A 15,290-nucleotide genomic window follows, 5' to 3' on the forward strand; every position below is an offset into this window, starting at 1 on the left:
GATCCAATTGTCATAATAAAGACATGTGACATCATTATAATTATTGTCCAATTTGTTTTTAAATTTAATTTGGAACACATGCCAATTTTTAGTTAATCTCAAATCCAATTATTTTAGTAAATGACGTGACAATTTGTAATTGGTTTCAATTTTTTTTATTAAGAACTACATTTTTAGTTCTCAAGTTTTGATGAATATGTGTTTTTGGTCCAAATGAACCTTTTTAATCTCCATTTGGTCTTCGAGTTTTTCAAAATGTACATTTTTATCTGTGTTTAAAAAAAAGGTTTATAAGGTTCTAAAAGCATTTTATGTTTGATTTTTTAAAAATAGTTTTAGAGAAGATATGATCTTTAGGAGTTATTCTTCTAATTTAAAATGTCATATAATTATTTAAAATAAAAGCATAAAGTTATTTGAGGAGTATTTTAAACCTATTTTTAAAAATTGAGAGACTAAAAAGACACATTTTAAAATCTCAAGACTAAATGAGTCTATTCTTATAAACCTGAAAACTAAAAATATCTATTTTTAAAACTCACGCATCAAATGCACATATTTATGAAAATCTAGAAACTAAAAAGATAATTTTTTCATAAAAATATTATGTTTAAAGAGAAATACAAAAGGATGAGGTCCTCCCTTAAAACACAAAGGAGTACATAATAGATATCTTAGGTAAGTATTTTAATTAGAAGTCCCATATTAGAGTTAACTCAAGCTGCAATTCTATTTTTAATTAGTCCAAAGCTCATGTTTCTATTTTCTAGGGAAATTGTTAATAGATATGTTTAGTTTAAGTATCTGTATCTATATAGATCTAGGAGTTAGTAGGTAGTTTTGTGGAGTTAGATTATTAGTGAGAGTTTTTCTGTTTTATGCTGTCTAACTCAACTATTTTTACTGCTTTGTAGCATTAGTATTTATAGTGCTCCAATTCTCATCTTTCTTTCTAACAAAAACAACAAAACAGCATATATGCCCCAACCTCAACTAACAACAGTACAATTTAAACAAATTCAAAATCAACATCATTAACTTAACTAAAAGTACTCAACATATAAATTATGAAGCAATCATGAAAAATCACAAGCATTTGGTTAGCAACGTTGTTCGAATAAATTGGTTTGAATAATTCAAATAACAGACCAACGTGCTAATTCATATTAATGTCGATTGAACTAATTCATATTAATATCGATTGAACTAAACTCTTATCAATTTACGAGGAGCTTTTAAACTTTCTATTACCATTATCTATGGTTGAATACCGTCCACACATAGTAAAGCATATTGACCATGAGGGAGCTTGAATTCCAACCTCGAATGGTTAGAAAACCCACCAAATTCAAGAAACCGTCCAGATGAATTCAAGTATGAAATCCAAAATATCTAATATTGAAGCTTTATTTGGGGAAAAATGGAAAAGATTTTCAAAAGCTTTTTTGAGCTGGAGAATTTTGGACCTCACCAAATTCTCTGGTCAAGATTCATCCAACTTCAAATCCCCCACAGCTCCCCACTTTCCTCCTTTCCCTCACACAATTCCCAAACATAACAATCTAAGAGCTCTAATCTTGAGCTATCTCACATACCCATTTCAAATCTCTGGCGGAAAATCGTTGAAGGGGTTTCCTTTTCGTTTCTCAAATCGACTCACAGGCGAGGGGGGGTCGATTTTGATTAGCGTATTTCCTCTGGTTTTATCTTCCTAAAAGGATGGTGGGAGCTTTATCTATGGTGGGTTCTTCAGTAGTGGATTCTCATACTTCCCCCTGTTTGTGTTTGGATGCTTTGCCCACAACCAGCATCAATCTCAAAAGTTGTGGGGATTTTGTAATGAAAAAGAAATATTCAATGGGTCGACAGCGTTTGCCGAAACCCAAGCACTTGGATCTAAGCAGCTCGTTTGTCGATAATGGCCTGGAGTGGCTGCTCTCGGTTGATATGATAAATAGGAGTTCAAGGAAGCAGACCAAGAATAGAAGACTTGTGGTTGTTGATGAACTTGGGGGGCAGTATGAAGATAACTTTGATGATGTTAAAATGGTAAGAATGTGAATTTGGAATTGTTATTCATCTGTATGCTCAAGACTGAATTTAGATTGGTATTTAAGCACGTTTTGGTAGTTTCTTGTGTTGCTGAAATGTATGTTACTGAATTTGGATAAGAAATCCCATGTAGCTTAATGAACGGTTTAACGGTTTAAGTCTAATCCAAAAGTGCTTTGACTGTGTGCTGTGGTTCTAGCTTTGTGTAGTATTTGGAGCTATTTTCATTTTGATAAGACATGATTTTGGGTACTTTGGAGATTATAGTTCTTGGAAGGCTTCCTTTTAGACAACTTTACTTGAACAAATCTGTATCCTTGAGGTTATACAACTGTATTCTTGAGTTCTAAGGAAGGCTTCCTTTTGGTTTTGCAATGATTTGGTTACAATTCATCTACGGTATGCAGTCTTAGGAATTCACATTTCTTTCTAGTACCTTGATTCTTTTACTACGTTGATAAACATCTATGATATAGGACAACGCTACCATAATTGTTGTAATGAGGTGATTCAGATGCAGATGGGGTTCTCAGCATAGGAAAATTGTGAAAATCCTTTCTTCCAAATGATCAAGCGAAGGTTTGACTGAGAGCTGAGAAAGTTGGCCTTTCTACTAATACTTTAAAGGCATGCTAGAGTCTAGACTAACAGCACTAGCACGTGTTCTCTTGCTTGCTAGTGCTTTCGAAGATTGGAGGGCATTCGTTATCGACTTTAGTAAGCTAGCTAGAAATAACTTCTTGGATGCTGTGGACTTGGTTGACCGTAGCAAATGGTATTAGAGCCAAAATTTCGGTTACACCATGGTTAAGAGGAGTTTCTGTCTTATGTAATATTGGGGAATGTACTAACACATAAATACAACATAAAGAAGTAATACAAAATAAAAAATTGTAAACTGCAAAAGATTGTCCCACACTTATACTTCCACATAATCGCTATACTAAAGGACCTATTACTAGAATAGCTTTCAATACACAAATTACAATTTTGACTGCTGAACGACCAATATAGTTCCAAGGTAAGGAATAGGAATAGAAGCACGTTGGTCAATACAGCAATACTCACAATTGTTACTTAAGTCGACTCACGGAGGCTATTTAAAGCCACCAGTGATATACACATGCAATACAAAAACCAACAGGTTGATGCAAGAGGCAACTGGAAGTGTTATTTTTATGCTTATGAGATATGCTTGAGATTTTAATTTTTCATTAAGTTTGTTATAGTCAGGTCCTGCATTTTCAAATTATTGGTTGATACTTCTTTTTAGTTTGATTTTAGTGACTTTCCAGTTTCTTGAGCTTTATCTTCTCCCATCCTTTGCTAATTCATTTGCCTACGAATTAATTAGTGAATTGACTGAAATTTCTCTGGCCCAGCAAATGCTTAATTATTTTACATACAAAGCTGTGAGGACTGTTATGAACCAGCTGTATGAAATGAACCCCCCACAGTACAGGTGGCTTTACGAGTACGTGCTATCTTTTGTTGCACTCTGAGACTTGCTTTTTTAATTTATTTATTTATTTTATTTTTTCTGTGTTACAGCATAACTGGAGTCAGTTTACTATGTTGGTTTCGATATAGACGCATGAAATAGTTGCAGTATTTTATATCATGCAAAATCAAGTTTGGCTGTCAAATTATTTCTTGTTAGAATGGACTTGGTCTTAAATTTTGATTCATATGTTTTCTTACTCACAGTTTCGTGTTAAACAACAAGCCAACAGACGGAAAGCATTTCATCCGAAGGCTTGTGAAGGTACTTCTAAAAATTATTACCTACCTTCATGACTTGGATACTTTTTCTGTGACAAACAAGTAACCGTCATTTCATTAATGAGAGGAAATTACAAAAAGGTTCGAGTGATCATTAGAATCACAAAAAAATTGCCAATGAATGGAAAGAGAAGTTAGGCGTGTTAGTAAAAGAGTTTAAATTTTTAGCTTTTTCCTTGAAGATGCAGACGGTTTTTCTTGAGCGATAATAACCAAAGGATGGCTTCATTGTGAGAGATCCGTAAACCTCTTTACTAATGTATGACTTGGAAACTAATTGGTTGTACGGAGAAGCAAAGCTTGTCTAATCGATGCTTCACATATGTTTTTCGCTATCGATTTTAGGGCCTGTTATATTTTGGAGTGATAGTTGATTAAAGGCATGCTTTAGAATGATTTTAAGTGCAGTAATAGTGATTTTAACCATTTCCAAATCACTCATAAACATATCATTAGACTCTTACTATAACTGTTCCCAAAGTTCTTATGCTTGCTTGCTTTTTTAGGCCTACCGTAACACAAAGATGTTACAAAATATGATACGTTTCAATATGATTGTTAAATTGTGTACACTATGCTTTAACTTCTAGTTTAGTCTACAAGTTTCATTATAGTCTAACTATTGATTAAACCTGCTACTAAGTAATATTAAATGCACCATGTACATAAACATTCTCTAACGAGTGAAAAAACAATTGTTCTAAGTGTGTATAAAGCTCCATAATTTGCTGACAAATTTGAAGTAGGAAAAAGAGCTAAATTCAAAGATTTGTTTCTAGGATGGAGGTTTAGTATGTGAAAAATGAATATACATATTAGAGTGAGAAAAAACTGTGGACCTCAAGATTGCATGCCAAGTTACACGAAGGCCTGTGCCTAATTGAGGCCATTTTGCTTGACAATAAGTCAGCTTAAATACACAACTAAAATATTTTCTTTTACTTCAGAATCCCAAATATTCCAGTTTAAAGTTACAGCATCAAGGTTTAAGGTCATTTACGGTGCGGTAGATGTGGAATGGTTGACCACACCCACCAAACTTGTGTTTACCACTATTGACAAGAATTGAACGCATGTATTGTAACAAAATCATTATAGTTGTGTATTTAAGCTTGACACAAGGTTAGCTTAAATACACTGCTAAAATGATTTCTTTTACTTGTGGGTTCCGAACATTCCAGCTCCAAAATAGCGTTTTACTGCACCTGAATCATTGTTTTCCTAATTGACAGGAACAGCAAGATCTTGCTGAAAGAGTAATGATCACACGTCTCCACCTCTATGGAAAATGGGTGAAGGTATTGTTATCATTGTCGTATTCCTTTCCTTTCAATACAATATGTTCTTCTAATTATAGGAAGACCAGTATTTATATAAATGGAAACAAAAGCATGCAAAAATTTATTTCTTCTGTGGTGTAGAAATGTAACCATGCGGAAATATACCAAGAGATCTCGGACGAAAATGTGGAATTAATGCGAGAACGACTTATGCAGACTGTTATATGGCCTTCAGATGACACAAATACAGAGAAGATTGGCTAAAGAAAGTATCGAGTCATTTTGAGTTCTCTCCCTTGACATTCTTATTGTATTGCATCCTTCAATCGTAATTAGTTTGATTGTCGAGTTGCCGATCTTATTCTCACCAGTCAAGAAGTAGAAGATCAGTGCTGCAGTCTTTTTTTTTTTCCTCCTTTGGTTGAAGATATGTATGTAATCAATCATTATATAATGTAAGATGTACATACATTTAGCATCCATTTTAGTTATTGTGAAGGTATAATGTAGAGCTGGGATTTCATCTGTGCTTCTATTTATTCATATGCATATTGGGATGAAAGAGTACTAGAATGAGCAATAATGTGCAATATAGTTCTTTCCTTGTTTTTCCCATCTTGGACGTAAATATGTCTTCTTTTACTTGAATGTGCTTGAGTTTTGAGATTGTTTGGTGAGTTATCAAGCAAGATGTTGAGAATAATACAACTTTTCTCAAGTTTGTAACATGCAGGACAAAACTAATTGATTATTCAAGGAGAGAAAGATTATAAGTTGGTAATTGGACAAATTTTTTGCAAAGAAACTTTTGAACTTGAAAAAAAAAATCAAAAGAAATCATTGAACAACAAATACTCAAATTTCCTACAAGATAAATCATTTTCTTCTCTAAATCATATCATCAACTAATAAAGAAGCATTTAGTCAAGTTGTCGATAAGACTAAACACCTACTTCGAGTATCATAGAAAAAAACTTGGAAGAGATGCACCCAGAAGCATGCATATTAATTGAGCTTCATTTTTCTTTTTTTTTTCCCATACAGCGGATGTTTCTTGTAGCTCTACTTCACATAAATAATATGGGGTACTTCAAATATAGTAAAATAAACTAATATATTTAGTCTATCAATATGACTGATAGAAGTATATCAATATCTGGCATCAATGTTTATTCAATATCTGGCATCAATGTTTATTCAATATCTAGCATTAATGTTTATTATTGATAAAATCTGAAATTTTGTTATATATTGTAATTATTGTCAAAAAAAATTCCCCTAAATAAAATCTAAATTAAATTTGTTATTATAAAATATTATGATTGGAATATAACAAGCATATATGAAGTGCAGAAGAAAAAAAAATACTAAATCAAACAAACTTTGCATCCCAAACACATTATTCAACTCCACACATTAATCAACTCTCTAAACCAAAAGAACTCTAAATTTAATGATTTGACTCAATATTTCAAAAGCACTGAATTTATGGTGGTTTGTGTACTCGATGACAATTCATATATATTTTATGAAGTTGGAAGCTCAAATCCTCCACATGGCCTCGTTTAACACTTAGTAAAAACCAAAGCTCAAGAATAGCCATTGAGGGAATGCAAACCATCATCAACGGCAATGGAAAGAGATTATGTTATATCAATTTAAACATCTTAAATTCTGCTGCTTTATCACCCTCTCATTTGTACACTTGATAAACAAAAAATGTTAGAAAAGCAATGAGGTGGATCATCAATAACCACACGAGTTAGAACACACAAGCTGGTTGGAGTGCATCCCTCCCTCTTGAATCACAGAATAAGAATAGTTCTGCTACTCAAAAAGGCACATACATTAGGGATAAATATGGATCAACACCACAATAGAATTTCAAAAGTGATTCATACCGTTCTCTCAATTTCTTTATGTAAAATGGCCTCGGTTGCATCTTTATCCTATTCATTAACTATGATTGAACCCATGTAAATTTAACTAGCAACAAAACAAACTAAATAGAAAATTAAGTATAGTAATAGATTGAGGATCATAACAATAACTACTTTGAAGGAAGGGGGGCATTTGAATCATCATTGTTAGCCCCCTACCTAGGAATTAATTTCCTAAATGTTACCTTGACACCTAAATGTTGTAGGAGACAACTGTATGAATTGATTTAAGCTAGCTTAGACACTTACGGATATTAAAAAAAAAAAAAAAGGAAGGGTACAGCTGCATGAATTTGCTCAAATAATATGTGCCATCCCTGAAAAGGTAAAATTTACCGAAACAATCATCCATTTGGTTTGGGGTGTTTTTCCATAACATAGCTTCAGTATATGTTTATCAGAAAGAAAGCATGCCTCTAGGTCTTAGTGACCGCTGGAGCAGGGTATGAAAGAGGCAACTTTGTCTATATTCTAAACTCCACCAAAGAGAAAGCAATTCAGATTACATGATGAATATTGAATAGTGAAGTTTTTTATAGGTAATATTTACGAGTCTTATATTACACTTTCAAGCCAAACTATCATATGATATGACCATGTGACAGGAGAAAAAAAAGAAGAATTTTAGAAAAAGAGATCAAAATTTCCACCAATAGAGGCTGGTATGCATCCAAAAATGAAGATTTTTATGATTAACCTGTACGGCCAAGAACCGCCCGTGGAATATATTCTGGAAAACGAGAAAAGCCTTCATGCTCCTGTGAGGCCAATGACAGCAGACAAAATTTTGGTATGTTAGAGCTCATGTTACATTTCTTTATTCATAAACTACAAAGCAAATCAAGATATCCCAGGGTCGACAAATCTCATTAGAGAGACAGAGACAAAATTAAGTTATCCATCACAATTCATAAAAGAAAATATAGAAGATGATAGACTAAAAGATTCACCAATCGAGTACTCAAAAATTGTCTTTTTTTTTTTAAAGAACAATTGCTTATTTCAAAGATACTGTTACCATAATTTAATAACATGTGACAGTTTGGTTATAGTTCACAAGTAAATTATCTGTCACTTGCTCAATGAAATAATAAATAGCATTTTATTTCATTTGGGCATCTGGGAAGGGATAATCAGACATAATCTAACGAGATTCAAACATACCAGATGGATCAAAGCCGCCAACAAAAAGCTCAACAATATCCTACAGAACGGTGGATGAAAAACAAAACTGCTAGCACCGCACTTCTTCTCTTGGGTTTTGAGGATGGGAAAATTTATAATGTAATACCATCACCGAAAGCCATTAGCTGTCCAAGCACTGTTCTCACACGGAGCTGTAAAGGAGAAAAGACTTGGTATTAAGATAATATATAAAGGGGAAAAGGGAGGATGGGAAAGTTACATGGCAAATAGATCTGACCTTTACGTCCAGGCACGGATCATTGACCATATTCTTTATTTGAGAAATAATACCAGCATTCCTTAGCTTTGTGACACGATCTAGTGCACGAGGACTTGAAGGCAAAGTAAGATTTATTATTGCCCAGATAGCAGCAATTCGAAGCTGACTGTTATCACTCTGCAAAAACTTCACCACAAACGAGTGGATCACGTCATCTCCTCGTGGAAATAGTTGTTTCATTACCCCTTCCTTATGAAACTCATTTCCACTTGCAACATTGCAAAGTACATACATTCCCTGCATCAGTCAAACTTCAATAATTATTCCACTACATGAAGCTTATTGCTTTCTTCTCTAACATCTCTACTCCTTTCCAATATGGACTGCTTGATAGTTTTCATTGATATACTCGATACAGATGTTATAGTCATATAAAATTCCTATATACAGATTCTATAGTAATAAAATTCCTAAAGGATCGTTAAACATGATCTGCTGAAACTTAACTGTTCAATGCAGACAGCATGGACATTAGCCATGAGATGGCGCCTTTCTTCGAAATCAAGCTTTCTTTAAAAGCATACAGCATATTTAACATTTCAGTAACATATAAGCAGCAGCAGAACTTCACCTGTGTCTAACTTTTTATTACTATCATTAATAGCAGACCCAGAAAGTCAACTTAGGGGAGCACAAATTTATGGGACGTTAGAAGTTTAACCCATGAACTTCAAAATTTGTATCTATGTATGGTCTCTGAACTTTAAGAAGTACCAACTAGGTCTCTAAGTTCTCTATTTTTTGTCAAATAGATTTTCTTAAAGTGTCAGGTTTGCATCAAATAAATATTTATGAAACTTGAAATGATTATCAACCAAGTTTTTTATACAACTATTTTTTCTAAAATAACTTACAAAATATTTATATATCTTTATACGTTTGCATATATGAGAAAAATTAAAATAGAATGAAATTCTTTTTAACCAGTTTCAACACTCCAGAGTGCACATTAAAATAATGCAAGAATATGTATATTGCAAAGTTAAGAAAGAAAATGAAAACTAAAAGAATATATAATAAATATGTGTATAAAAACTTGGAAAAAGAGAAACTAAATGAATAAACCAGTTTTTTTCGATTCTAAACTGAAAATTGCAAATAAAAGAAAATATATTTACATTAAATGAAATCAAAAGAAAATATTAAAAAAATGCAAGAAGATGGCTTAATGAAGGATCAAACGAGGTTGGGCCTTGGGAGGACAACTCAACAACCATGCCCACTTGATCATTGTACCAAAGACAAATTATATGAAAACGTTCAAAAAGCGCTATACATGTATATAAAACTGATCAATTGTTCCCCCTTTTTCCCAATGTGAATCCACCCCTCCCTATCATCCTATGAAAGAAATCCACCATCATTCCTAATCTTTCCATCAATATTGGCTCCCTTAAGAAATTTCAAAATTTCCCTTTCATGTTTGATATCAGCTTTCTAAGAGTAAAGTAGACATGTAAAGAAACAGGAGCTCTAGACAAATGCCACAATCGCCAAACCAAGTGAGGAACGGTATTGAAACTCCGATGGAAAGGAGACAGTCTTCATTGGCTAATTTCCCAAGGTCGTTTGCTCAACCAATTTCCAAATATTAAAAAAATTTGGGCTTCCATCTAAACACATGACCAAGTAAGATATAAGCCACCTGCTTGCGGCATAAGCAGGCAAAGATGAGATTTCCTTTATCTTTTTGTCACTAAAGAGATAATTTGAATTTTAACGCACAATTTTTTACTTTTATCTTGCTTGCTTTCTTAAAAGAAAACATGAAAATAATTTTATTGATAAATTGATGTAGCCAAAGTAACCTCAAGGAGAAATCCTCCAAGAAGCAAGAATGTAGATCTTTTATTAGAATGATTAATGTGATTCATACAAGAGGAGAAGACTCCTATTTATAGAGTTCTATTACAATTGAGGTTAAAAAGGGAATTAACCTAGAATATTACCTAATTACCCAATTAACCCTTAGTCTTCTTACATCATAAATGATGTTATAAACGAAAAGAAAAACATCAACAGAATCCTGAGACTAGTTCAAAGGTTCTCATGGCCTTAAAACTGGAAATATCTCTCTAGTTTGTCGGTCTCTAAATCTATGTAAAATAGTACTGAATAGTGTCAGACTTCTTATGAGATCTTTCCAGGAGGGAAAATGTAAATACTTCGACATAGCATGTTTAATCAATTTGTGCGTCTATTGTCTTTAGGTAACATAGTTACTGTATGTTTATCTTTATTCAGCATGGTAGTTATTAGCCATTACTAAGCTTGGCTCAGAGTTGCCAGGTTATTATCAGTAAGTTGGTAACTAATACCACCTGGCAAAATCAGGCTCTTTCTTAGAAATAGACTGCTTTCCAATCATTTCTTAGACGTTTCCTCTCCAAAATAAAACTTCCGAAAAAATAAAATTAAACTAACCTGAACTCCAATTTCATCTGTTGAAATATTTTGCAATTGTCGGCCAATAGTATTCAATACAATGGCATCTTCAGCAAACGCATACTCAATTGAATCCTCACATCCATCAATAAGATTGCGCACAAGGGCCATAGCATGCTCCTGTATGGAAGGCTCAGGATCTGAACATAAACAGGTGATGCAACATTGATTAAACACAAAATAAAATCAACAATGAAGATGGACAGACAGAGTTCAACAGTACCGCAAACAAGGCTAGCTAATAAGGAAGCTGTTAACTCCATGAAGATTGCTTCTTTACACATAATATTTGTGAGGAACATTAAATTCCTTAAAGCCCACAATGCATTAAGCCTTATTTCCAAGTCCATAGACTTTGATAATCGAACCAGCTCTTTCACGCCTCCACATCCTATAAATATTGATCTCTTTGTTGAAAATTCAACCACTATGTTGCTAATAGCACCAAGTGCTGCAAGCTGGTTAAAGAGTATGAAATGATAATTATCGTTCAAAACCAAAAATAACTGAAAAGTTCTCCAAACAACCCCTTTCAATTTGAACATTCAATGGCTTAAAAAGTAGGAAGATTCCCACTATTGGGAAACTTGATTTAGTAAGATAATGGGCATACCTGAACATCATTACAAGGATCGTGTAAAAGCCGAACTACGGGAAGGACAACTGCTTCGTTCATAAAGTAACCTGCACTCAAATTCTGAATAGGACACTCTTAAAAAGCAGGAGAAGGGGAAAAGACTATGAACATCAGAAAAGCTAATATTAATACAATATTACACACCTTGATAGATCGAGAAACACTTCTCAAGCAAGTGCAAGCTGCAATACGTATGTCGCTACTTTCATGTTTTATGGCATCAATCACTATGTTCATTACCTAGGTCAAGATCATAAGAAAATAAACAAAGTCCATAAACCTTAGAACAAGTTAAATTTAAACGAATTTCAGATTGGCTAACCTCCATCAGTCAGCAGCTTAGTTAAATTATAAAAATGTAGAATAAAGAAAAAATATTTTGAGTACCCACTACAATTAATATATTTCCATATGCTGCTGCTTCTTCCTTCTTTTTTTTTTTTTTTCCTTTTTCTTAATTTTTAAATTTTTTTTTCTTTTATTGAATTCGAATAGACCAGCAGGTATAATTAACTTTTTTCCTTTGAGAAACAGATAACAGGACACCTTTGTCAAACAGAAAAACAAGTCTTTATAGCAAGAATCAGTAGCAACTTAGGTCAGAAATAGCCATTGAGAAAGATTCAAATAGACAAGCAAGCAACTTTAGATGTCAATTTAGGTACCTAGCCATGTTGACTTAGTGAAAAACATGACTAATCTCTTGACTAGGAAAACTGCACAAGTTAAATACAAGTAATCGATAAATGTTACGATCAAAACTAATAAGTTGGTTTCATAATAAATAAGTTGATGCAATCAGAATAATAAGCAAACCTGCAAAGAGAGAAATCTAGACCTACAGCTCTCCAACTTTGAGCACAGATGAGAAAAGGCCAGCAACATTCCTTGAAAACGTCTAGGACTTAACTGATCCTTTTGCAAGTAATTGTACAACTTATCAATTGCATTTGCCTCAAAAGCTAATTTCTGTAGCTCCTCCTTCTCTGCAATTAAAGTTGAAAAAACAAACGGAGCTTCATCTCCAACTTGATCTGGACTGTCAAGAAGCTCAAGCAAACTATGTATCAATTTCATTTTGATTCCAATATCTTGCAAATAACAAGGTGATGAATTCCTTATAACAATTAAGCATACGCAGGCTAACAATCTTGTCTTGGGATTTCTGTCCTTCATAAGCTCAATTATATAATTCAGACAATTTTCTCTACCAGGTTGCATGAACCTTGCTATCGCTTCAACATTGTTTTTAAATATCGTTGCAATAGACTCCAAACTAGCATCCCTTTGACTCAGAGAACCATCAAGAAGGTCAATCAGTTTCTCTAGAACTCCACCATCATGCAATGCCTTCTGCTCTGCAATTGTCTCACATGAGTGAACAATGATACTTGCTCCAAGTCCAGTCACGTTTTCATTTTGACTATTCAATAACGAAAGAAGAAATTTGGTGTTTTCTTGCTGAAGGAAATCATGCTTTGGAGCCAACTTTGATTGATAAATCATTCTTAACGAACGAGCTCCTGCATCCACAACCTTAGAAACAGAAGAAAAAAGTATACCCAACAAAGTTCACATTATGATTGAAAAGTGAGGTGAAAGAAAGAAGACAACAGCAAAAATGTTGCATTATCTACACTACCAATTTTTGAAATTTTTTGAAGGAATAATCATAAAAAGAAAGGTAAAATTGAAAAGATTTTGAAAGGAATAACTCCTTTTTTAATTCTTTTTTCCTCCTTTTAGAAGATGGTAGTTCTGAAAGAGTATTTAAGGAATGTGCTAACCAAACCAAATCCTTCCCACACTCAAAAAACTAGTCCAGTTCCAACGAGATCTTCTTTTTTATTTAGATTAGAAGATGTAAGAATCGACGCCACAGAAATGAAACTAAAAACTAAGCGAGAATTAGAAAATTGCTCGAATCTTTAATCAACTAGTTAAAATACAATCCTCGCATTTGTAACTTAAAATTAACTTCATAATTGAAAATTGCAATAGACCAACAATAAAAGACTGCTCAATTTCCTAAGAAATGCAATTCCAAATAGAAACAAAACGGCTAAAGAGAAGAAAAAAAGAAGAACCTTGGGATCGGGATCGGCAAGCAATCGAAGCAGTTTAGGGAAGGCTCCGGCATCGAGAACGGCAGAGACACCAGCGTCGACGCCGCAAGCAAAGCTGCCAAGAACAGCAGCGGACTGGACGAGAATGTTGGGGTCAGAAGTGGAGGAGAGAATAGCAGCAACGTGAGGGACAACGCCGAGCTTGATGAAGGAAAGCTTCTTAGTGCGGTTACCGATGATCTGATTTTTGATGTCTCTCAATGCCTTGAGGTTAACGGCGGCGTCGGCGACAGTCAATCGGGCGATGAGGTCGGAGGAGGGCTTGGGAATCGCAGAAGAAGCTGAGGTTGGCATCGTCCCAGTACTGAGAGAGCTACTGGGATGGGAATGGCATCGAGGCCACAGCAGAGAGAGCTTCAACACAATCTCCAATGGAGTTTTTCGGGGGAAAAGGATTTTTCTTTTCTTTTTTTTTTGGATCCTCCAATAATTTGATGGTTCAAAAGCAAAATAAACATCTTCTTTGATAATGTGTATTTTTATGAAACATCTTACCAATAATGGTATTCTTTTTATTCGAATTAATGTTGAAAATTTGTTGTTTTTTTAGGGAGTTTTTTCAAACAAAAAAGACTTATAACAAAACACCAAACTAGTACTCATAAGAGCATTTTTTAAATATTTTTGCCCTTCCATCTTGATTAGCTCTTTCTTTCATGTCTTCTTGCTGCGATTTCGTTTTTTTCCGTCGTCTTTCTTCTTCTCTTTTTTTTAAGTCGTGTACAAAAAAATAAATAGCAAAATCTAAAAATCTTGTATAAAGAATCTTGAAAAAAAAAATCATTTAGATTGGAGTAGTCAAATGTAAACGATCGATAAAAAAATAACGATTGTGTATAAACAATCTTGAAAATGGATTGGAGTAGTGTAAACGATCGTATAAAACTAGTATATGAAAATCTAAACGATCGTGTAATAAAAGATTTTTAAAATAGTGTACCAAATTTTGAAAAAAAAATCATTTAGAGTTCGGTTCCCAAATCAACGATCACATATAAACGAAAGATCGTGTAACCAAATTAAAACGTACTATTGATGGCGTGGTTGACGGGACATTTTTGGTATTTTACACGGTGCTCCTATGGACTTTTTCCGATTTTAGAATTATTCTGTATGTCGTAAATATTTTGCCGCTTTTTTATATTTTTGAAAACACCAAAAAACAAACTAGTCTTGTAAACATCTTATCGAGAAAACTTTTGATTTGAAAGTTTACTTAATTTTTTCGAAATAACATTTTCTTTTTATTTATAAAAAATATTTTCAAATTTGTTCCAAAGTATAACAAACTCTAAAAAGAGAGGTTAATTTTGATCCTTAAATGATAATTTGTTTTAAAATTACATCTAAACTTTAAAAAGTAGTCTTACACTTAAAAAAAATCGAAATTACATTTAAAAATCATTAGTGTATGAATTTACTACTAATAATAGCTATGTAAAAATAAAACTATATTTAAAAAAACAATTGTTTGAATTTTTCTTAGGTTCAAGATATTCTTCTTTTTGTTTGTTTTTCATATATATATACTCTTTTTTCTTTTCTAACTTTTACCAATTTTCT

The 15,290-nt window shown here is 33.2% G+C and overlaps 2 protein-coding genes across 2 annotated transcripts; one reads left to right on the top strand and one right to left on the bottom strand.

Annotated features, from left to right (window-relative positions):
- The first annotated feature begins 1,297 nt into the window (after positions 1–1,297).
- On the top strand, positions 1,298–5,727 carry LOC103492031 (chaperonin-like RbcX protein 2, chloroplastic). The gene is made up of 5 exons (XM_008452199.3): positions 1,298–2,049; positions 3,435–3,526; positions 3,760–3,817; positions 5,067–5,132; positions 5,256–5,727. Exons 1-5 carry the CDS (start codon positions 1,720–1,722, stop codon positions 5,376–5,378), a joined length of 669 nt encoding a protein of 222 aa, XP_008450421.1. The 5' UTR covers positions 1,298–1,719; the 3' UTR covers positions 5,379–5,727.
- A 1,619-nt stretch (positions 5,728–7,346) lies between these two features.
- LOC103492030 (uncharacterized) lies at positions 7,347–14,182 on the bottom strand. The gene is made up of 9 exons (XM_008452198.3): positions 13,689–14,182; positions 12,418–13,137; positions 11,746–11,841; positions 11,578–11,661; positions 11,188–11,422; positions 10,944–11,104; positions 8,478–8,756; positions 8,219–8,391; positions 7,347–7,812 (listed from the first exon to the last, which is right to left on the bottom strand). The coding sequence occupies exons 1-8, from the start codon at positions 14,019–14,021 to the stop codon at positions 8,332–8,334; spliced, it is 1,968 nt and encodes a 655-aa protein (XP_008450420.1). The 5' UTR covers positions 14,022–14,182; the 3' UTR covers positions 7,347–7,812; positions 8,219–8,331.
- Between the last annotated feature and the right edge of the window lie 1,108 nt (positions 14,183–15,290).

The sequence above is a fragment of the Cucumis melo genome, chromosome 2 (assembly GCF_025177605.1).
Source record: "Cucumis melo cultivar AY chromosome 2, USDA_Cmelo_AY_1.0, whole genome shotgun sequence".
Classification (NCBI taxonomy): domain Eukaryota; kingdom Viridiplantae; phylum Streptophyta; class Magnoliopsida; order Cucurbitales; family Cucurbitaceae; genus Cucumis; species Cucumis melo.